Source organism: Ambystoma mexicanum, chromosome 8, assembly GCF_040938575.1.
Source record: "Ambystoma mexicanum isolate Mex_15411 chromosome 8, UKY_AmexF1_1, whole genome shotgun sequence".
Classification (NCBI taxonomy): domain Eukaryota; kingdom Metazoa; phylum Chordata; class Amphibia; order Caudata; family Ambystomatidae; genus Ambystoma; species Ambystoma mexicanum.
In genome coordinates this window covers 656,567,839-656,591,982 of record NC_090929.1, presented here as the reverse complement: position 1 = coordinate 656,591,982, position 24,144 = coordinate 656,567,839, and the positions used below count along the sequence as shown (strand labels likewise).

Sequence of the window (24,144 nt, the reverse complement as noted above, 5' to 3'; positions counted from 1 at the left end):
CTGGCCCCACATCTTTTGCTTGCTGCTCGAGCACTCCTAATAATAAAATGGAAATCCCCCTCAACCCCTTCCGAAAAAGAATGGGTTACTGTGGCAATGAATATGTGCACCATGGAGAAAATAACAGCATCCTTGCATGGTAAATCGACCCAATGCGATATCCTATGGGCAGATTTCCTGGATAAATACGCACCCGATGTAGTGTATGGGGAAGACACTACCCAAGCTTAGTTTGAATTACACACGCCCACAGCAAAGTAATGGCACTATCCCAAATCCTAACAACGTACATTGGATGACCCACAGAATGACTAATGAAACCGAACGGAAGACATAGAAGCACCCCCCAACAGAGGAGACCCCAAAACAAATCAAAGCATCAAGTAAGAACCCATACACACATCAAAATAAGAGTATACGCACAGACTCATGTCACTGTAGTGAGTCACGGACCTAGCCCAGGGGGAGGGGAGAGGGAGAAACAGCAGAAGGAAAACGAGTGAAGTAGCTCGCTGTGTTCTGTTAAAGTTATCCGCTAGATTGAACTGTGAATCTGCGAAACTATGTTATGGTACCAACAGGTACAATATTATCCTGTTCTATCAATGTTCATTTTTTCTTCTCTCGTTAGCTTGACATTCTTGATGTACAAATAAGCATGTATGAACACTCACAGTTTGGTTACTCTCAAATACGAGAGAATTGTTTGTTGTGCTCCTTTTTTTCTCATATGCAAAAATCAATAAAGCCGAATTAAAAAAAAAAATTAAAAAAAATTACTGCCACTGCTGTGTAATAATGAACGCACGTATCCATAATTGCCTGCTTTATAATAATAAATAAGTCGCAATGACTGAGACTATTACCCACAGCAGGAAGAGACTGTTTGGGGAAAATGACAAGACTTTGTCATTACATTTTAAATATATGATATGATAGGTTATTTATAATACCCAGGGGTTTCTAAGTGCAGACCCGGGGATCGAACGGTGCTCTGTGTTGTCTTGCTTCCAATGCGAGCACGTTGCCCGTGAGCTATCCTCCCAAGACAATATAGGCTTGCCTGATACATATAAGTTTATTGCATATATGTTGTTGCCCACATTTTCCATCCTTGATTCTCATAACCATTGTTTCTGTTTTTTTCTCTTGCAGTGTCTGTATGGCTGCTATGTGCATTCTTCAATCATCCCAACTTTCCACAGGCGGTGCTACTGGCTTCTCCAGGTAAGGGGAGAAATCCTTCTATTGTACTATACTTCGGCAGTATTTGGCCATCAAAGAAACAGGATGGTGTTGGCGGCGATAAACAATACGAAACATCTTGCTGTTTTTGTCTCCAAGTGATATTTCAAATTAGAGAGACGTTGTGTAGGTCTCGGAGTTCATTTGTCTTCTGAATAACAACCCTGCTGAAGGCTATTTAGCTATGTAAGGAGAGGGAAGGTTGAGGTAATTATTTGTGCGTTGAAGGGACATGAGAGCTAGCCTCGCCGCGTCCTGCGCGCCGCCGTTGTCGCCGATCCTATTTGTAGGCAATTAGGCGACAGCGTGTTGGTTCGATCAATTAATCCAAGGTGCCAAGATTTGTCAGCACAGATCAAGGAAAAATCTAATCTCCCATTGTTTGAAATTCAGAATATATAAGAAATATGCGGATACCGGGTTCTCGCTAGCATTGCTATTCAAACTCCAGTATTAAAAAGATAGCTGTGACACTAGGTAGAGCGCCCTGCATACAATCAAAATCACTTTGCATTTATATCACACGCTGGGTTTTGAGTTTCAGTGTCTCAGCTGTTTCAGCAATGGTAAATCACTTGTCAGCTCACATACAGTTTTTTTTTAATGTTGCTAATCTACCATGTTTTTCCAATGTAGCTTTGACACTTTTTCTTCTGCACGGTACACACAGCAGTACAGGAACACACCCTTGGTTCTGCTCTGTGGCCCTGTGGCTGTTGGAGGTGGTGCCCTGTCCTATCTGACAAGGGTTTTACAAGCATAGTGGGTGCATTAGGAATCTTTAACATGCCTCTCGTGAAAAAGAAAATAGAAAATGGTGTACCGGGTATCTAGTCTCAAACATGGTTACAAAATGGCCTCCGGTGGTGCAATTCATTTTTCACAAAGCCAATGTGACAGAGATGTTGATATTCAACTCTCTCGGTCTGGGTCATGCCAGGCTTTGGAAGTACTAAGTAGCTCACTCACACCTGTTTTTGCCATTGTGGGACTTGCAGTTGTCTGTTTATATGGAGTATAGGTACTGGAATGCAACACAATAGCGCAAAGTTGAATTGGTGCTCATGTCAGTGCCAGGGAATGTTGAAGACACAGGTAACATGCCTAACACTTATATGAAGTGACAACAAAAACACACATATGATTTCAACTTCAAACAGAACAAATAAATGGTTTGATTGAATATATGTATAAGCAACTTTATAGCCCTGTGGTGCGAATTGAGGCAATGTATGTGATTTGATTTCACCCAGTAGACTTGTGAATATAGAATTGGGTGTTTCAAAATGCTTTCAGTCGTAGGCTTGGTGTCTGGCGTTACATTTGAAATATTAAAGTTAGAAACATTTTTTTTGGCATCGCACACATTAAAGAAAAAGTAAGAAAAAGTGTAAAAAGTGTGGACAAAAAGAAGCAACCAACCAGCCATAGTAATCATTTGAAAGAGGTCTGGTGGTTGCAGTGAGAAACAGAGGTGTCATTTGTCTTAACACTAAAAGGAAACCCTTTCGTAAAAAAAACAAGAGTAGGAAACATGGTGTTGGGGAAAGGAAGAGGGGAGGTAAGCAGTGCAAAAACTGGGCAATACGGGGTTGACACCCAATATACCAAGAAAAATGCATAACTTCAGGCTCAGCAATATTGATCAGAGGATAGGAAGCACAAGGGGATGTGTGGATGCTGAAAAGCTCTTTAGACATAACCTTGACAAATAGAAATGTGCCAAAGGGGGAAATACATGTTCCAAAGAAAAGTCTATTTTTTTTAAGATTTAATTTTCAAGATTTAATTTTCAAACTTTGATGTTTCGAACTACAGGTTTTCAAAAAAAATTATAATTGTAGATTGGAAGGACAATACAGTGGTTTTATGGACAGAGTTTTGGGAGTTTACATTTGGAGCATATACATGGTGCAACGTCTGTATTCAAACCCACTTATTGTGCCCAACCCAAATCCAAGGGATTAGGTAGTCTGAGATGTTGACGTGTTGGGTTAGGCCAAAAGGACAGAGTACCTAAAGTCCGACACCGATTTGTTCTCATATGTATATGTGGGGGGTAAAGTTAATAAAAAATGTATAGGCATAAGGTGGGGGGCTGTCGGGGTCTCCCCCCAGATATATATATATATGCGAACAAATGGGGATGGGGGGACAGGCTTTTTTGTAGTCCGACTTTTCAACTCGGTAATTTCACGCCGATCCGACATATTCATTATAATTATTTCTTATCACTAGTGCACACATGATAACTGCAAACAGAAAATCTTGAGTAAATTATGATTTCCTTATCATAGGCGTTCATAACAGAAATAACAAAGAAACATATTTGTTCATGAAGAATATGGGTTCACATGTGCGAAGGACCACACTCGGCAAAGATGGCAATGCCTGTTCTTAATATTGTCTTTACGAATGATCGCAGAGATTTGATGTGTAAATGTCAGTGCGTGCGTGGAAAAGGGTGATGTGGACACCATCAGTGGACCGGTGACAGGCGAACACTGGGAAAGGGGATGTGAAGGAGAAGCCATCAGAGCTCCATGGGAGCAGCAGGCCTCCCTATTCCACTCCCTTTAACTGGCAAGTCTTCCATGAAAGAAAACTAGCGGGTAACAGGCAGACACGTGTCTGACACTTTATGCCCCCTGCCCTACTCAGGAGATGTTTTGTGACCAGCGGCTTGAGCAGCAACCTCCAAACACGAGAATGCTGCCATAGTGATGCCTGGTCTGAAGGCCGATATCATTTTTTTTTTTTCATTTGCAAGAATGACTATTACAAATAATGTTTTGATGACTAGAAACACATATGTCTACTTGCCTAGAAATAGAACACACACAAATAAGTACAATGCTTGTTCTCCCTAAACTTTTCTTTGCTCCTATCCACCAAAAAACAGGGAGCAAAATATTCCTACCTTAAATGTGTATCTGTATCCCTGTATGGTGTGACATAAAACACCCCAACCTGTACACAGAAACCCCCCAAAAAAAGCTCATGGTACCATGAACTCATATCATTTTCTCAGCACACTCTCGTTTTGGTTGCGTGTTGGTGCCTCTGTGGATTTCTCTGTCAATTTCAGTATGGTTTGGCGACATGTTTGTGCACTAGATTTAGTTTGTGTTGATCTATTGTTCATTGCAAGTGGATCAACAGCTGTGCTGCATCTGTATTGTACTGGACTAACATATTCACATCAAAAGCAACTTAAGAGTTAAAAAAAAACAGAGAGTTGATTGGCGGTTGACTTTGTAGAATCAGTGTCAGCTTTGTTTAACCAAAGTATGGGCATTCCAAGCAATGGTGCGGCTTCGCCTGGAAAAGATCTGGGTCTACACTAATGTCAGGACTGTTGGGACTCGGGGCTAGCTAGTCTTTTGGCTGTAGCCCCTGAACTTGTATCCAGGGCTACAACCAAAAGAACTGAGGCTACAGCCCTCTAAGCCCCCCTTCAGCAACCCCTCTGTACCCCAGGCTGCCTCACTTGGGATATGAACGTGCAATTGTACCAGTTATTTGATGCCATCTCGAGTCGAACAGGTTTTCAAATGTCACACCTCCTTACCTGTGGCATTCGCTGTGTATATTTCTTCCCTGGGATAAAGAACAGACATGTTGAAAAGTGACAGTGCTTTCTTCTTCATTTTCACTCCCCCATCAGTTGAGCTGGTTGTTGCATGTACATATTGAATAAGAGGGGGGGGAAACAATGAGTCTTGGGGGACTCCATCGCATAAGTGAAGAAGCGGATGGCCCGTGAATGATTTTAGTCTTTGGGTTGAATTGCTCTGGTCTTCATTGTTGTAGGTTGCAAAAGAATCAAGAATTACAAGGACTCCCTGGTGGCATTAGCCCAGAGTTCTACTGAGGTCAACATGTATTTTACTGCAAACATCTCCAATAGGCTTGAACCCTGACTGGCAGCCTTGACTGAGTCTGTGTTGTTTCACAGATTTCTGAAGTTGCAGTGCAGCCACTTTCTCCATGATTTTGCTCAGAACGTAGATATTTGTGATTGGTCTTAAAATTGCGAGTAGGTTGAGAGATTGTCTGGATTTCGATTTTGGAATTTGTAAAATGTGGATGTTTCCCGATGATGTGTAGTGTCATTGGTCCACCTTGTGCAGTGATCTTTTTTGCCCTCCTTATAGGTTTGGAATACACTCCTCTGTAGATTGTATTGTCATAGGCGTAGGAGCGCAGATTCTCCTTACAGCCAATGGGCCTCATTACAAGTACGACGGGAAGGCAACAATGGCGCCGGTATCACTACCAGCCCCGTTGCTAGCGTACGCCATACTACGAGTTCTTCTCACGGGTGCCCTTGCAGCCACCAGGTCTGACCTGGTGGCCGTAGCGGCACCCGCGAGCAGAACATGATGGTAGCACCGGTACCGTTATTAACGGTACCGGTGCTACCACCCTCCCCATTGCCATTGAGCCCTAAGGGGCTCATATGGGAAGGGGGATGTACCGGGCCGGCACCCGCGAAAGGGCAATTACCAGTTCCGGCTGGGCTGGAATAGCCTGGTAATTGCCCATTTGCGGGTTCCGGACCCAGATGCGAGTTTGGAGGCAGCCTTGCCGGTTTTATCGAGCTCTATCGTGAAATGCGTGCATGGGATATTTGTTCTCCATATGTGTTGTTAATGTGTACTGATGGTTTCTGCATGCATACCTGGGTGCAGTAGGCAGGTTTGTGTATAGATATGCAGCTTTATCATGGGTTGGATGTCTAGGGCAGGGTTGTCTAACTCCACACCTCGAGGGTCGGAAACATGTTGGATTTTCAGGATACCCATCAGTATTATTCATGAGAAAAATGTGCATACAATGATTGTAAATGCGTGCAGGAATATTAATGAGAGATATCCTGCAAACACCCCAGAATTCAAGCCCTCGAGGTCTAGAGTTGGACAACCATGGTCTAGGGTGTTTATGTTCAGTTGATGTTGCAAATTATGGGTGGGAGGTTGTTGGGCATGATTGTGTTGTGTTGATGGGCAAGGCTAGAGTTGTGAATTGTGTCTGCTGCCATGTGAAGGCGGGGGAGAGAGAGGTGAGGAGAATTGTAGAAAACGTGGAGAAGAACGTGAAAACATTGGCGCACGTTGTGGGTGATTTTTGTGATGCGTGTAGTTGTCGCAGTGCAGAAATATGTGTAAGGGAAGTATTTAGAGTGTTAGTTTATAGGAAAAATGTAGGGTTTAGTCCTTTTGGTGTTATGTGAGGTTTAGGATTTCCTATGCACTTGTGTGGGGGTAAGTGAGAGGCATACAATGATGAGTTTTTTATCATGTCGTTGGTGTAACGGGGAGAGGGGGGTGGAGGAAATAAAGGGCCTGATGGAGAGAGGGAGGGATGGATGGGAGGAACATGAGTCAGGTGGGTCAAAACCATGCCTATGTATGTGAAAGGTATTGCAGTGTTTTTTTGTTGTTGCAACATGCTGACGTGGAGGCATTTGAGGAGACAAAGCAGGATGGGAAATGGGTGATATGAATTGTGTAGCTTGCAAGTAGCATGGGTTCCGATATGGCTGCAGATATCATCAACAAAGTTGATATTGAGGTAGGTGGGGTTACTGGTATATAATCCTGCTCCCATCCTAGTAGTGTGCTTTTATTAATCACGGGGATGAATATTCAGTGTGCTGGGCATAGAGTATGGCTTCAATGGGAGATAATAACCATGAGGTCAATAATATGGTTGTCCTGTGTGATGGGTCTATGCTGTCTCTCATATGTTGTGTGATAGGTCCTTGTTTAGCATTGCTGGGAATAAGCCGTATGTGCAGATGTGGAGGTGTGCATGGTGTGTAGGTGCTAGTTTTAGATGTGTATGTGGAGTCTGGGCTAGTAGCCAGCTCACTGGGTGATCAGATTCTTAGTGTGACTGTGTGTATGTGTGTGTGAGCACGTGTGTGTGCGTTTCTGTGTGTGCATGTGGTGATTATCTGCATTCTATATTTTGAGAGCCAGTGATGGGGTGTCATGGCCTGACTACCATTCAGCCCTTGGCAATCTGGCACACACTGGTGTGGCAATAGACTCCTCTTTGGAAATAGATGTAAATTTGGTGTCATCTACATAGGGTTGATGCTATAATATCTGTTGGATCGAGGATGACAGCATGGCGAAAATGAGGAATTTGCACTGACCAATCTAACTCCAGCCTTTGGGAGAGGCAGGCACTCTATAGTGTCAGAATAACCACTGACAATAAAATGCCACCCAGTTAGATTCACTGCATTAAAATGCATTTTGTGTGGATATTCTAAAAATGTACTTCAAACTGAATTGTCAAAGGCAAATCCTGGAGATCCCTGGCGTACCAATGTATGTGTCAATTTCCTTGTCTGTGTTGTTTGCTGAGTGCTGAGTGAAACATCACAGTAGTCCTGCTACTTAAAGAGAAACCTAGGGTTGGTTGTATGTTGCTATTGGTGAAATGACAGCAGATTCTTTCACATGAGCAGGGATAATCAACCGTGTTTAGACTTCTCATAGTACAGAAGGTAAAAATGAGACAAGCCCTCATTACAAGTGACCCAGTCCGAAATACTTGCCAGGAGTTCAGGCCCCTACCGGCAGGCTTTTCATTGAAACACCGCCACCGTTACTAATGGTGCCAGTGCTTCAGGTTTCCCATTCCCATGGAGTCCTATGCCTGTAACGTCGTTGCCTGTGATATCCCAGTAGCACCGGGATGTCAGGCGGCAGTAAAATTCTTACGGGGTTGCTGGTAGCCCGCTGCCTACTGGCAGGTTTTACCGGCAACCTCGTAATGAGGCCTAAGGAGTGGGAAGTAAAAGGAGAATGTGGGAAGGATTGGATAACAGAGAGGTGGCAACATGTTATATGTTGCTTGCTTCTTTAGAACTTTTTAGCCACTTTTGGTCTTCTCAAGGTTCTGAGGGTGATGAGAAGGTTGAAACGGGGGAGCTTAGCAAAGTGGTGCAAGGGCCGCCAGCTTGTGAACTCTGATATTGGCCTTACAATGGTAATGCTGTCAGTATTTTCCCTGATGGAGGTGGCAAATACTGTTGAAACTTTAATTTAACATTTCTCAGATACTGTTATATATAATTCTCTGGGAGGAGGGGTCATTTCAATAATCGTTCAATTGGCTTTTTAACACACCCTGACTAGCCAACGGATCCCATGAATTGTCAAGTGGTCCTCACACTGAAGTCCCCTTCTCTGATTCACTCCTAGGTGCCAGATATGGTCTGTGTCATTGTGTTCTGCTCTCTGGTGTTGAATATAATTGTCCACAGGCTATTTGATGGCAGGTACGATTTTTGATAATTCACCCCTGACTTCCAAAGCAGTTTGGGATCTACAAATATTTCCCGCGTCACAAGGTAAAGCTACATGAACAGCCCCAGATACCACTGCATGAACTCATACCTTGCATAGTTGAGTCTGGGGACCCTACACAGACTCTGGCCTTTCTGGACTCTCTACTCTATACCACCTTGTGAATCAATCGTAATCATTGTCTGCTTCAAGATCTGCAACCTTTAGCTATCCTGATGTTTTAGATAGCAATTCCCATCAGCCCTAGCCAGGATAGTCAGTGGCGAGGAACCGTGGGATTTGCAGTGCCAAACATCTGGCGAGTCAGAGATTGCAGAGCCCTGCACTGCTTAGTAGCCACTGCAGCAGGCTCCCCATGTGTTCTTCTCCTGTGTCCACACACTCATCCAAAACCAGTCAGAGCACACTGCTACCTGCCCGAGAAATCCGCCTACACTAAGATGCCTTGGAAAATCTCTACACAAACACCTTTCCCAAAATGGGAAAACCATCAACAGGTAGTCCAAGTGGTACCCGCACCAAGACATTGGGCCTCATTATAAGTATGGTGGTAAGATAACAACGGTGCCGATAGCGCTACCGGCCCTGTTGCTATCGTACTGCCATGCTACGAGCTGTGCTTGTGGGCGCCTGTCAGCCCGCCAGGTCTGCCCTGGCAGGCAGAGCGGCACCCGCGAGCACAGCAAGTCAGATGCACCGGCACCGTTGTAAACGGTGCGGTGCATCCAACGTCCACATTCCCATTGAGCCCTATGGGGCTCAAATGGGAATGGGGATGTACCGGTTCCCGCACCCGCGAAAGGGCAATTACCGGGTCTGGCATGGCCAGAATACCCCGGTAATTGCCCATTCGCGGGTGCCAGACCTGGTTGCGAGTTTGGAGGCAGCCTTGCCCGTTGTACCGGCAAGGCTACCTCCAACCTCGTAATGAGGCCCATTGTCATGGACACATTGGATGTATGTTCTAAATTAGCTACGGGGCCCTCCACTAACCTTCCTGCATTAACATGTTCAACTTCTACGCTCAAGTGCACAATATGCGACCAATTAAGCCACTCACACACAAAAATGTAAAGATCCCTCCCAACAGACATCAAACAATAGAACACTACACACCTACAATCAGCTTACATACCACTCCCCTAGCCAATGCACCCCAGCAGCATGGACCAACACGGCTCTCCTCTGGACACTAATACTTCTGTGCTCCCAACACAGAACATCTTGAAACATACCCGAACGCAGAGCCCAAGGTTACTTCCTGGGCCATCTTAACCACTTTTGGGGCCCTGGGCACGGACATCTAAAGGAATTAAGGGATCAAGAATACTGGTTGCGCCCCCCGCCTCCCACCCATCACACTCACAACCTATAGATTGATATGCTGTCTCGCAGCATAATAAGCACGTTCACTCCCTTGAAGTCCCCGTACCCTCTTCATTCTTTCTCTAATCAGAATGATAAACAAATAGCATTTGAAGACCAACACATTACGAAACATGACCGTTTTTAAACAAAATATTATAGAAGGTCGTTATGCAAAATGGGATTCATTCTAGCTTCATTCTCTCCATCATCAAGGGAAGTATATAAGTACCAGCATACCAATTGTTGTGATTGAACACATTTAATCTGGGTTTGTCTTTTGTATTTTAAAGCTTTAAATACTCCCAACACAATGGGCCTCATTACGACCCTGGCGGTAAGGGGTTTACGCCAGCGTTAGCTGCGCCGACCCCTTACCGCCAATTACGAGGTCCCTTAGCGCCATGGAGCTTTTAACACCCGCTTTTAGCGGGTGTTAAAATCCATGGCGCTAAGGGACCATGGAGTTAATTACGCCACCGTAATTTACGGTGGCGTAATTAACGCCTTCCCCACTCCCATTATGCCCTATGGGGCAAAAATGGGAATGGGGAAGGGTAAATGGGGATTGGGGACTTACCGCCCCGCCAAGGTCGGAATGGGGCGGTAAGTCCGCCAACCACCATGGCGTAAACGTAGTTTACGCCATGGTGGTAAAGTGACGGCCCAGGCGGTAACTTACCGCCTGGGTCGTAATGAGGCCCATAAATGTCTTGTGACATTTTCATTTATAAACGTGCATAAAAACCTTTGACTTTTACCAAAAAGCAAACCGTTTCTTGTGTCAAACAAGCAGGCCTTACAATATGCTGGCCTGAGGCATGCAACATCTGCTCTGCTCTCTTCTGTCTACCAGCCCTTCCACCCAAATGCCCTACATAAGAAGAAATATCAAGTAATGGGCTAAACCATACCAGCAGCATGCAAGAAGGCAAATCTCATAGAAGACAGCACAGTTATGTAAGATATATTGGATGATTTGACCAGGATCACTGTATTGTCTGCTGGCAAATCCAGGATACAAGCACGAACGCTTTATTTCCATAGTCTTGAATTTGGATACTTATTCACCTCTTGGACTAACAGTTTATGCTCATTGTTGGAGGTGATTGCCTAGGTTTTACAACACCCCATCTGAACAAACCAATTTCTAGAACCATTTGGCACGCAATTTATCAATATGCATTTCACTGTTGCCTATTGCACAGTGAAATGCATATTCCCACAAGAAAGAAAGAATGCTACAGAGGTAAGGAACACACAAACTATGTATACCATAGTAAACACAGAAAGCAATACATGATGAATTGATAAAGGCAGAATGTACTTGTCAAAACAGAAAGGCAATGGGTTTAGAGCCTCAGCAGCACCCCATTAAATATCCTGACGTGTGCTATTTAGGACTGGTGAACAATGGAATCTTACTTCTTCAAATCAGGCTTCCCTGTGGTGGGGCCCTGGGCAAGTGCCCTGTTTGCCCTCTCATGAAAACGTCTCGGGGTACCTCCGATTTACACGCATCTACACAAGAACACAATTATCTTGCATGTTCCCTCTCTTTCCACTAACCAGATCAGGACCCTCTGTCCTTCCGATCCACCAGACCTCCTGAAGAGCATGTAAATGTCAACAGCACCTGCTATAAATCTCAGTAAAATACCATGTCCTGCTTCTGAAAGCACTAGGGCATGCAGTGCGTTATAAAAATTAAATAATAATAAAAATTAGTGCAAACTATGAAAACGCAGTCAATGCAAACAGTGTCTATTTTTGCCACAGCCAGACACAAAAGTGGATTGTCGCTTGTGTAGCCTAAACTAGACTGCCTAAACAAGGCTAAGGCTAGAATTGTATTTGTTGAAGCTCATTGACCACGTATGTTTTGCATAGGTCCAAGAAAGTGGCACACAAGAGACCAAAGCGGTGGTTGGAAGATGAACCAACATAGGGATGGGTTTGTGTGGATTGAGCAGTGATGTAAAATATACATCCACTTTGAAACAAGTGCCCTTCACACATGTACATTCACTTTACTACATAAAATGTATTATGTGTAGTTGGTTTGCTCATACACACACACACAGAGTAAGTAAGCTTTTGATGGAGAGTTTCTCAACAAAATAAATGAAACGCTTGATGTGAACACCTATTTTGCTAATTAAAACAGGTTTCAATGAAGCCCTTTGATGCTCATGTAGCTGTTCTTGTACAGTTCTAAAATCAACAATAAAAGATGGCAGTCCGCGAGCCAAACAGCCAGTCCATCCTTCTGCCTTTTCTTGTGACGACGACACTGCCACCTGGAGCAGAACTGATGTACTAGTTGGCCTTCTGATGCAGGAATTGTAATAATTTGGTAGTAGGCATCCAGTCGATATGTCGAAAAACATTGCAGAGTGGTACAGTTCAGAGTGGACCATAAGGCCGAAAAACACGGAAAACATTAATTACATATATATAAAGGGTAGTGGGGTAAAGGGGTTAAAACAAATCGGTATGGGTTGGAGTGACATTATGAGGGTAAAAAACGGGGGGCTTGGAGGGCGGGCCAAAAAAAAGGGTGTTTTTTGGTATTTTTTTTCCGCGATGCAATGTACCACTCTGTAATGTCCATCGGTAAAATCACATATAACCTGTGTAGTATAGTTTTACATGAAAGTCATTCTATTGAATAGTTATTAGAAACGTGCTTGCCGAGGAAAGGGCAGCAATATGATGATTGTTATTGTTCTGAAAGAATACTTTGCATGGTTTGAAATTCAAGGGTGCTGCCTGGTATTTTACTCCTCGTGAACAATGTATAACCGGCAGGTCTGGTTCTCAGCCTTGTGCTTCTTGATGGCCTTTAGCAAGACTTGAAATGCAGGATTATGCAGTCAGTTCACGTCATTAGGGAAACAGTTCAGGGTTTAACCTGGGACACATGTAAACTACACAATGTAAAACAAATTCCAAACACATCTAGGATGAATGCCTCGCTCCAACGCAAAACAAGAACCGCAGGGGTTCTGGCGCAGGCAAACAAACTTTATGACCTATGAATTATGATTGTCCCAGAGCCTGGGGACTTCAAATGCACTAAAATATGACCAAATACATGTCACTATGTCCGTGGCAAGCGGATGCTAGTGAGAGGAAAGGTCTATGTTTCTCTGGACCCACACATGGGTGGCCAATGCACAATGCTTCAGTCAATACACTGAGGGGGGCGGGGGGTTCATTACTGTATCTGTGCAGTTGCCCATTGGAAAAATGCAAATAAGAGGAGGATGTTGTTTGGGATCCTGTGAACACTGGGTTGGAAGATGTTCTTTGCAATCTAGTGATGACGTGTTGTATGAGAAGGTGAAACTAGATGTGGAGTAAAGGCTTTTGTCAGTGGGAAGTGTCACAGGTGTCCTTAATAACTTGCAGAGACTCTGGGAGGGGGGGGGGGTGGGCGATTGGGGATTTTAACAACAGCTTCTGGTGAGAATGTGGTGATTTTTCAATGGAAGGATTGGCAGATGGTTCAATGTAACACTCTGGGCTCACTAGGCGCCATGCCTCTCTCTCTTTGTCTAGTGCAGACCGTTCCCTTCCTATCCCGGGTATCCCTCAAACCCAAGATGGTCTCTAGTGATCGGTAACCCCTACTGTCTAAGGTCATTGCTATCTGGATGTGGTGGCCTAAAGGCAAATGCTTTAGCCATTTAAACTCCCCCTGGGAACAATCCGTACTCTAACTTCCCCAAAGGGTGGTAGAACATACGGGTTAGTGCCTTCCAGCACTCAGACACCACTGGGTCTTATCTTTCTGCGCTCAGATGTTCCTCTCCCTACGTCTCTCAATCACCACCCTTATATCCTTTTGCTCTCCTCCCTCCTCCTCCACGCACAGTCTCTCCTTACACTCCCTGACACTTCTTTCTCTATCCATTCGATGTTCCTCTTTCTCTCTCTCTTTCTTCAGCTTACCTCACCTCTCACTATGCCCTTCCTCTCGCCCCCTACTCAGTGTTATGGTGCCCTGCTCACCATTCCAGGGTTGCAGTGCCTTGCTCAGTCTTCCACTACTCTCACTCTCACTATTCCAACCCTCCTCACTTCTCTCGTGCACTCTTCGCCTACACCCCTCTCTAACAGCCTCAGTCTCTCCGAACACCTACTCCCTCTAACTCTACCTACTAACCTCACTCCTCCCCTACTCCTCTTTTCCACTCGTCCGTCACTACTCCCCTCACCTTCACAAACTCTCATACACTACTTCATACTCACAAACTGCTACCATATTCCTTACAAAATCCTCAACGTGCACACTGCCTGAGTAATCTGCCTCCACTTTTTCTGCTTTGTCCTTCCTCCACCTGATCTCTCGGTGTGCCTTTACCTCCTCTGACCTCACCCGAACAGCCAACACTCTGCCTATCATTCTGTCTCCTTAATACCGATGTTCTGTCTATTCCTCCCCCTTCTATTGGCTGCAGCACTCACCTGACTCTCAGAACCAATCTGGGGCTGCCTTTTCCCCAGGGACTGTGTTGCACAGGTGAGAGGTTTAAAAACAAAAAACTCTAAGCCCCTCCCACTTTTCCAGCAGGGCTTTTGTAACTGTCTAAAATGGCTGCTCTGCTTTTTCTCTGCCATGCTGTGAGGTTGAACCTTCGTTGTTCTGCTTCCACAGTGAATAACTTGCTTTTCTGAGGCGCTGGACGATGTCTGATTGTGATGTCGGTTCACAGTCCATATTAATTGCAGCCTTTCGCGGTTTCTGCTTATTTGGTTCCGGTTCGGGTTGTCCTTGTTGTTCCCAGATTCCTTCAGAAAAAGAGGAAAAAGAACTCTATCCATTAAAACGTCTGAGAGGAATTTAGTGGGCGAGGGTGCCACCAATAATTACAGGCATAGCACATGAGGTGGTCTTATGGACTGGGACCCTCCCATCTCCCCCATAACCCTGTCAGGGGCATGACCATGACCTTGTCACAAAAGTGGGGAATCCAATTGAGAGTCAAGGAGGTGGCTAGACATGCACAGTTATCTCACCCAGTTTCAGGGTGATCTTGGCAACACAGTGAATGCATTACCATTGCAGTTCTGTGAAAGTCATTGGTGTGCGTATTGACCACTACAGCTCCACGATTGTCATTGTAATTGGTTATTTACAACACGCTGAACACCCAGAGGTTTCTAATCGCGCACCCGGGGATCAAACCTGTGTTGCTCGGCATCGTCTTGCTTCCAAGACGGGTGCGTTGCCCCTGAGCTATCCTCCAGAGACAACACCAGGCATCCTGCAAAGAAGACCGTGGGGGAAGATAGTAATGTTAATTCTGTTAGTCACATTTCCCTCCTAGCATTACAGTGAAGTAAGTATCGTGACCAATATGTCCTGCAAGCGAGTCTGGCGTTCCTGTGTGTTGGGGTTTGGTGAGGTTCACCAATAAGGCTGCGCCGATTCCTGTGGACTCTCCTCCTTCTTTCCAGTATGCCATGCTGACAGAAAGCCAAGAGGACGGGTATCCATACACTAATAAAGGAAAAATGATTGCCCCTTTCGTCATAGCAATTTCAGAGGAGAAGGACAAATGAGCATTATGGCGGCATTCAAAAGGTAGTTTGATCTAAAAATGGAAATGACAAGGCCATCCATATGCAAACTAATGGAAGCAATTCTCAAAGAACGGTACAAGGCGAGCCTATATTGTAGTAATTTAATAAAGGCAATCAGATTGGATTAGGCTGAACAGACACTGCTCAGTCTGCTCATGTGCCGGATGGAGATGAAGGCGGGGAGCATAATGGAAATCCATAGAATGCTATTCATTTGAATTACTGATTGTATTTAATAGGCTGCAATAAGACAGGTTTTTGTTTAACTTTCGGACAGTAATGTTCGAAGATGAAGACGTTGGTTTCGGGCTGGGAATTTTAAACAGACCGGTTTGGTGGAGGACTAATACTGCCTGCTTGGCTCTGCTTGTGTCCCGGTTTGTCCACTGTAGGTTTCTGTACTGCAAATGAGCAGGTTTTTACTAGAACAGCTGCAATAGCAGATTGGTGCAGCCTCAGAAAGCAATAGAAGAGGGGCAATCCCTCTCTGCGAGAGGTGTTTAAGAAATTACCTGAAATTTAATTTTTGTTTTTACCTACTATGAACATAGTGCAAACTATAATCACTGGGCCTGATTCAAAAAGATTTGTGCTGGAACAAATCAGGAGTCACCTGTGAGCATCCCAGATTTGCACCTGCTGCCTTATACCCGATACACAAGGTATTCAACTCGATCAAATTTGGCGATGTCGAAACCATTTCTGAGATGCTCCCCTGTAGGGTTGGGTGAATTGCCACCTGGCAAATGAAAATTGGTGAAATTTTCCTCCAATTTCAGTTCACTGGTGGAATGGGGTTATTTCTTGATTCACCACTTTTAGACATATTTCATTTTTTCCCCCTGAAATTTTGTTTTGTTGCATGAAATTTGGTTTGTTTTACAACCTTTTGTTTTGCCAGAAATTCTTTTTTTTCCACATAATTCCTTTATTTTCCATGACATTTCATTTTTTCAAAACAAAATCCTGTGGACAAAAATCAAATGTTTGGGAGGGAAAACACCTGAAATTGGCAATTTCCCTCCGTGGGAGGAATTGGCAAAGTGGGTGAATTTTGTACAGAATTTGCAAATTTCTCTGCAGAGTAGTTTTCGGTTGTTTCACCCACCCTGACTCCCACCCTGACTCCTGTGCACACGTTTGTGAATCTCATTTGTGCATGAGTACCTCAAACTTGTGCATCTCCAAATTTGCTACAATTTCAGGCTTTGTGAATCAGGCATCGGGGGCAAATCTCCTCATTTGCTCCTCATCAGTGTCTCCTCGTTTGCTCTAGTGCAAATATTTGTGAACCAGGCCCATTGTGTTTAGATCATTGCATATGACAGTCAAACCTGCTGCACCCTTTCTCTTGCCTGCCTTAGCCAAGACTTGCAGACCTCATTCTGAATGGATGAGTAGCCAAAGGTTGTGAAAGAACCCCAACCATTTATTGGCAGGGAATATAACTAATGGATGCGATTTGGCACAAGGAACAGTGTACATTTCACACAACTCTACATATGCTAACCCTTAGCACCGGGGTCAGGAATAAGGTTTTTTCATGCAATATTTTTAATGATTCATATTTCCTGCTGTATCACAGTGAAGTGCCAACATTAGAACATTAACATAATGAGGTTTAGCATGGGCTCATAGTAAAAACATTGTCTATCTATTTAGTAACCATAATCCCTAAGTCGTCAGCCATTTCCTCCTATTGACGAGAGTATCATTGGCTCCCTAGTCATCAAAGGAAACGTTTCAGAATATTTAGCTAGGTTTTCAAATGTAAACACGACCTGGCTCCCCCATTCTGACTCCCTTCTCAACTGGTATCATCCACCTAGAAGTGTCAGGTCAACCATGGGAAATCTGCTCGTCATTCCTTGTTCTTGCTGTCTGTCTAGAGGCGACAGAAGCTTCTCTGTAGCTGGACCTCAGCTATGGAATAAACTGCCCATCGACTTATGTGTGGCAGGCTCCCTGGATACTTTCCATTAAAAAAACAACTCAAAACCTATCTGTTGTGCTGGTCTCTACTCCCTCTATCCGGCGGCTATTTTTTTTCCATTTACTAATTTACGCTGTGCCTAGATGCAGGTTTTCCTGCCCGGCTCCCTCGTGCGATACAAACACCGGAAACCAAGTCAAATGGTCTTCTAGTTGGCAAGGATGACAGAGGGACTTGCCACTGCCCAAATGTAAACGCCCTTTTCACGCGGAAGGTGACTGCCGCTAGTACTGGACCTAAATGCTGTTTTGAACCCCATCTTGACCTTGAGTTCAATCATCCTTTTTTGTTGAAAATATATGCTCGAGACTCCCAACGCATTTCAGAGAAAATAAAATCAGAAAAGCTATGATTTGTCTCAAAAGTGGTCAATCACAGTTGCTATGCAACCTCTTGACTAACGCAACTATCTTTCAGTAACAACCTGAAGTAATCTTATTTTTCTAGTCTTGGTTTTTTACCCTGGCCTACCAAATACTTTGCTATCTCACCAACAGCACACGAGATCTTGCATTGGTCCGATATTCACACCAAAGCTCAACGCACGGTGAAAACCGAACTGAAGCTGTCAACAGCACACCACTTCTCTCACTTTCCTACTCCCTCTTCACCCGACTAACCCACCCCGCTTTCTTGTTTGCAGATCCCCCATAGCGCATGGGGACCAATTCCGTTGGTCATGGTGTCTCGGTACAAAATTCCTTTAACATTTAATATTAACATTAACATTGTACTTACCACTGTTCTAGTTGTATTTGCAGTACATGTCAGCTTACTTGTGTGCCTGACATAACTATTTAGTGGTAAAAAAAAAAAAGACAGACCATAGGTGTGGAGCTAATATTTCTTCTATCTCTACACATTCAAACAAATACACACGCACGCACACGCGCAGCCCCTGAACACATACCTAGATAGACAACTAGATAGATATGGGTTGACACTAGTGAACATGAATAACCCCTGTGCACAGCAAGCCCTTACGAATGTTCCCAGAAACATGTGAGAGCGCAATGCACCACATAACAGGCCCGTTGACTAAATGGTGCGCTTCCGCAATGAATCCCCGCCGGGTTGTGATCTGTATTGGAAGCGCTGCTCTGGGCTGAATAAGAAAGCAATGATGTCTTCACATCTTTCGGAAGGTGGAAGTGGGTGTTTGTTTACAGAGGCCGCTCGCGTGCGTGCCTCCGGGGCTGAGTGACAGCTCGCTCAACACGGAGAGATGAGTGATGTTAAACCAAAGACAATCTGCGGCAAACAGCTCGGTTTCAGCTCTCCGAGCAGTTCCTTCCTCGGCTGGTCCAGCAGCTTCATAATTTAGAGCAGGCCTGCTATGTGCCCAGGAGATATATCCACATACTAATTTCCCAGAATCCCCTCCGTGGGCACCACAGCATGCGATAGGCGCAGAAGCCAAGACCACAGGCCTCGAGCCCCCAATTCGTAATAATAAACAATTACCTATTCTTCGGTAGAATCTCATTAACTGGGACTCAAAGCACATTGCAGATACGTTCAACATGATTATCTAAACACTACTTCCAACAGAATACGGAAGGTGGCCAGCTCAACGCAGCTGCGCGTCAAGCCCTCTGGCTTACACCCTCGGGGCACTATTCTCACTTCAGATATCCCAGAATAATTAACAGATAATTCCCAGTTAGGACTTTCTTATTAATTCAGTGTTGAAATTCACCGTCCAGCGATGGTGGTGGATCAGGGGATTGGGGGAGGGGGGCAGCGTTGGTGAACATTGAGATTTTTCCAAGCACCCTCAGCCCCCATAAACAAACATTTCCATTTCAGGAGATTCATTTATTAATAAAACCTGGAAAATAGCCTAAGAGAGGAGTGTTTCCCATAATGTTGCAAGCAAGGTTTATCCCCTTAAGTGCTAAGAGTGTCTATGGCCGTCCTGAATTCCCATAAGAGATCATTTTAGGTTGTGCCCACTCCAGCTTAAACCTACAAAACCTTGCTTACATATTTTCTGAAGAGTAAAATAGTACGATCCTAACAGGCATATCGACATGTATCCTGACCAGACCTTCAAGTAACCCAAGAGGTAAGTCTCTCACCCTTCATCCACACCACGTGCGTTTGAATCCAGGCTCCCACGAAACAAGATGAAATTAAAAACACTAAAACGCTTGAAGGGCGCGACGAGCGTTCCTGGATCTGAGATGCCGTGTGACATGTTTACCCTGATCTGGGAAAATCCGGCTCAATCACCAGCACTGTTAATTATCAATAATGCATTACATTTCTTTTCTGAAAGTCCCATGATTTATAGAAAAATAATTGCTGTCACACCACCTTTTTTAAGCAAGACCTTTGGTTGTGACTCTACCCCATCATTCCTACCACAAATGTAATACAACTCTCAATAATGTTCGGATGCTATAAGAACAGAACACAGAGCCTCATTACACATTTGGCAGTGCGGTAAAAAAGTAGTGTTAAATCTGTTACTGCCACGTTTTGAGTGGCAGCAGATTTACCATCACTTTTAATGGACATGCAAAGGACGAGCTTGGATGTGAAATTGAGAAGATACCTTACGCATGTTCCTGATCCATCTCCTCCATTTAGCCGCCAAAAAATGAAGGGTTCACCACAGCCGGACTTAGCGGCCATGGTCAATCCTTCAAATTCCCATTGGTGTCCAATGGACTCCAAGAATAGCTACTAACTCCACCATACCACTACTCCTACTTTGGAAGATTTTGTCAGATTGTGATTGGCGGTAATGGCAACCAAATTTGGCAGACACTCATAATGAGGCTCACCGCTTGGTAATGTTCATGGCATGATCAAAGGTCATATGCGCACAAGGCACTGCTCGTGCAGTCTCAGAATGCTGGGTGTATTTCTGAGGAAGGCTGGAGGCATCGCAGTGCATATGGTACCCAGTCTATATATCGAAAACATTAAAGAGTGGTACATAACAGAGCGGACTATAACACCGAAAAACACTGAAAACATTAAATAAATATATAAAGGGTAGTGGGGTAAGGGATTAAAATGGGTCTGGGTGGGGTTGGGGTGGTGTTATAAGAGTGGAAATACAGGGGGTTCAGGGGAGACCCCCCCAAATAAAAATAAAATAATTGGCGTTTGTCTGTATTGTCCGTCGGTAAAATCACATATAACTGTGCATACTATTGCTGGCAAATTGATCTGAGTGATGATTTAAAAAAAGAAATCATGGAATTTGAACAAATTCTCATGATCACAAGACAATCAGAAATTATCTTGAAACAATGAAGAGCATCAGGAAATTAACTTTCATTATCATGCAAGAAACCTGCTTGTAATCTTCTAAAATGTAAGAGCCCCCCTGCTGTGAATGAAAAAGGACAATGGCCAATTCTGTGGGATGGATGTCCCCCCGGGAGTGTCTACGACCACGTTATAGCTGACTGTACCTTACTAAAGGAGCAGTATCCATTTGCATTTCAATCTGCCCCTTACCACAAGGACAGTCCAGCACCAAAATGGTTGGCTACTTGGAATCTGATTGTACACGTGTGCCCAATGCCAATGTCGGGAGGAAAGTAAATACGTAAATGATGAAGACTAGCCCAGTGGGGAACAGTCACAGAAAAACATAAAAGCACAGAAAGGAAATGGGATAAGGAAATCCATATTATTAGAGCCATCATTTTTTAAATTGTCTTTTTCAGGAAACACCTAAATACTACGTGTTTTTGAATCAGGGAACCAAGGAATGTTCAAGCTGCTCAGGTAGAAGGTGGAAAGGATTGGTTGAGTAGTCCCCTAAATACACTCTTTTTAATGTCTTCCTAAATGTCAGATGCTCATGTTGAAAAGGGGGGATCCAGGTGATTTTAATGCAGAGGTGTGAGCCTTATCTAACTAGCATTGCCCTTGTGTGATGTCTCAGCATTCTACAGTGCATGCCGGGATAAGACGACTGAAATCTAGAGATCGGCATGGTTGGGATAGAACTATTATCGATTTGCAATTGATTTCCAAACAATGACATTTTGTCTGGAAATAGCATTGACATTGTTGCATTTATTCTGTGTTTTGACAGCTTAATTTCATGTAAGCAGACTTATAGTTCAATCACATAATTAATTGGTTATGTATAGCGTGCTTAATACCCAGAGGTTTCTAAGCACAGACCCAGGGAATGAACCTGTGTTGCTATACGTCCGCCGTCTTGCTTCCAAGATGAGCGTGTTGCCTCTGAGCTATCTTCCCGAGACAATTGTGCCTTTAAGTTGGTGGTGTACAACTCTACACCTTGAGTCTATAAACCTATCAGGTTTTTAGGTAGACCACTGAATATCTAATGGATGTTGACATGGCGACACATTAGATGCAAATCAGTCTTATTGGATATCCTGAGACTCCTGACCTGGTTGCAACACTTGGGCCCCAGATATAAGTAAACTTGTGAGATTTGACCAGGCGCACTGTCTCTTTAAGGAATCCCAGCACGCTGGGTATTGAAGAGAAAGTGCATCCCAAGATAGCGCCTTGAGAAAGCTTAATTCCAGGCGAACTCCCCTTGGCACATGTCTTGTAGCCGAGAAAGATATTTTAAAATATTGGAAGAAAAATTGATTTTAAACGTTGGAGTAAAGTCTTAGAACATGATGTGCTGCTTCTCCTTGATGGTTGGGATGTATAGCAGCACAGTACTCTATTTAATACAACTAGTCTTTATTGCTTGAAATTGAAGTGAAGCGTGACCTGCTTAGAATGAATTCCAGGTCATGCTTCGCTTGGCAAGATACTGAATCGTTTCCCGAGATGTGATCCGCTTCTCCTGGTGGTGAAGGTGTTTAGCTCCCACCTCCAGCCGCACTGCTCCACTGTCACATAGACGGCTTGGATATGTAATCGGAAGTTGGGGTGGAACACATTTCACTTTCTGCTTCTGTAGGTGTGGTGGGTGAGTAAGGCCGGGCACGGCACACAACTCAAGACTCGGCTCTAAGAATAAAATAGATTGTGCACAAAAACCACCACCACTCCCACTGACCGAACTATTCTCACCTCCACAGTGGTAGATGTGCACAGAGTGAGCAAGTTCTAGAAACGCCTGCAAAACTAACTCCTGACTTGACAAGCAGTGGTCATACTGCAGCTTAAAGCAGCCAGTAGCATAATGTAATGGTATGTTATCAAACTAATTATTTTAATGAAAGAAGGTTGTTTTGTACAGTACGTTAAAACTCGGTAAGAGGAAATGTATGTCCACGAAGCACAAAGGCATTTGCTTCTCTAGCTTGTCTATGTGTTGACAGAGGTCGTACAAATGGCCAGACACAAACGCTGGCAGTGCACGTGGTTGATTGCAAAGAGATGAGAGCACGTTTTATAGCCGCATTTGAAGAGGCACACCGCTGTTTCATGTCCGTGTTTTGCCGTCTTGAACAACAACAGCATTCCGTGAGGTGGGTTTGGAAATCACTGTCCTTTCCTGACGCGGCTCTAACTTAAGAGAATGATTAAGGCGCTCTAAAAACGTGCTTGCTTTCTGGCTGTCTCATCGCGCGCAGCGTTCATTCTCGCGAGACCTAATGGAGTGCAATGCTGAGAGCCAGGGAAGCTCACATCCTCTGTTTGCTCATTATCGCCGCATATCGATATAGAAGTTTTGTTAACCGCGCCACGGCGGGGTCCCTTTAAGACACTTACCTGCCAGGCAGATGTCGCCAAATCGAAAGTTCGAACCCCGATAGATTCACAGGCCGATTCATGGAATAAATGTGCGCCGAAAATCCCGGCGCAGAGGGGCCAATATGTGCGCTGCGCCGAAAATTAGCGAAAAGCGCAGGGAAACCAGCGCACGTCGATTCATGGAAGTCCGTGCGCAAGAAAAGCAGAGGACGTGCGCCGAAAAAGCGCGCGGCGCAGGCCGGCGCACAGGTCAACCAACGTCGTGCGCCACGGCCACTGCGCTATCACTCCGAGCGCAGCGCACAGCTCTAAAGTAGGCGGAACACAGGGCTGGACACTCGGAATGGGGAATAAAATGGGGCACAACACTCGGAATGGGGAAGAATGTGGGCGGCACGGGAAAGTATAGGAGGCAAGTGCGCGGAACGCCCACACGCTCGCATACAACACGTATTCATGGAATAGAATAGGGCAAAAAAGCGCACGCTCAAAGCAGCGCACAGGCACAAACAGGCACAAACACGACCGCCACAAGAAAGCAGGCGGTAGCGTCTCTGCGCCTGCAAGAAATGTGCGCTAAAAGGTGCGCCAACAAATAGCACCTATATACAGACATGATCAATGTCCAATACTGTGGCCCTACAGGACAAATGACGTACAAAGGGGTACCCACAAACACAGACACGCGCTGAGAGAAAAAATAAACGTGTGCGTGCATACCGGGGTGCGCGGGAAGTTGCACACGCGATATGGCCAGGTACGTGGATTGCAGGGGTGCGCGGGAAGTCCCACACGCGATATGGCCGGGTACGTGGATTTCAGGGGTGCGCGGGAAGTTCCACACGCGATATGGCCGTGTACGTGGATTTCAGGGGTGCGCGGGAAGTTCCACACGCGATATGGCCGTGTACGTGGATTTCAGGGGTGCGCGGGAAGTTCCACACGCGATATGGCCGGGTA

General features: G+C 44.7%; 1 protein-coding gene across 2 annotated transcripts in view; it reads left to right on the top strand.

Moving 5' to 3' along the window:
• CAMTA1 (calmodulin binding transcription activator 1) overlaps nucleotides 1-24,144 on the top strand; it is a 3,643,069-nt gene that overhangs the window by 1,783,737 nt on the left and 1,835,188 nt on the right. For both annotated transcript variants that reach the window (XM_069610416.1, XM_069610415.1), the window contains one exon: nucleotides 1,156-1,227. In XM_069610416.1, coding sequence (XP_069466517.1) covers nucleotides 1,156-1,227 — 72 coding nt within the window. The remainder of the gene's footprint in view (nucleotides 1-1,155; nucleotides 1,228-24,144) is intronic.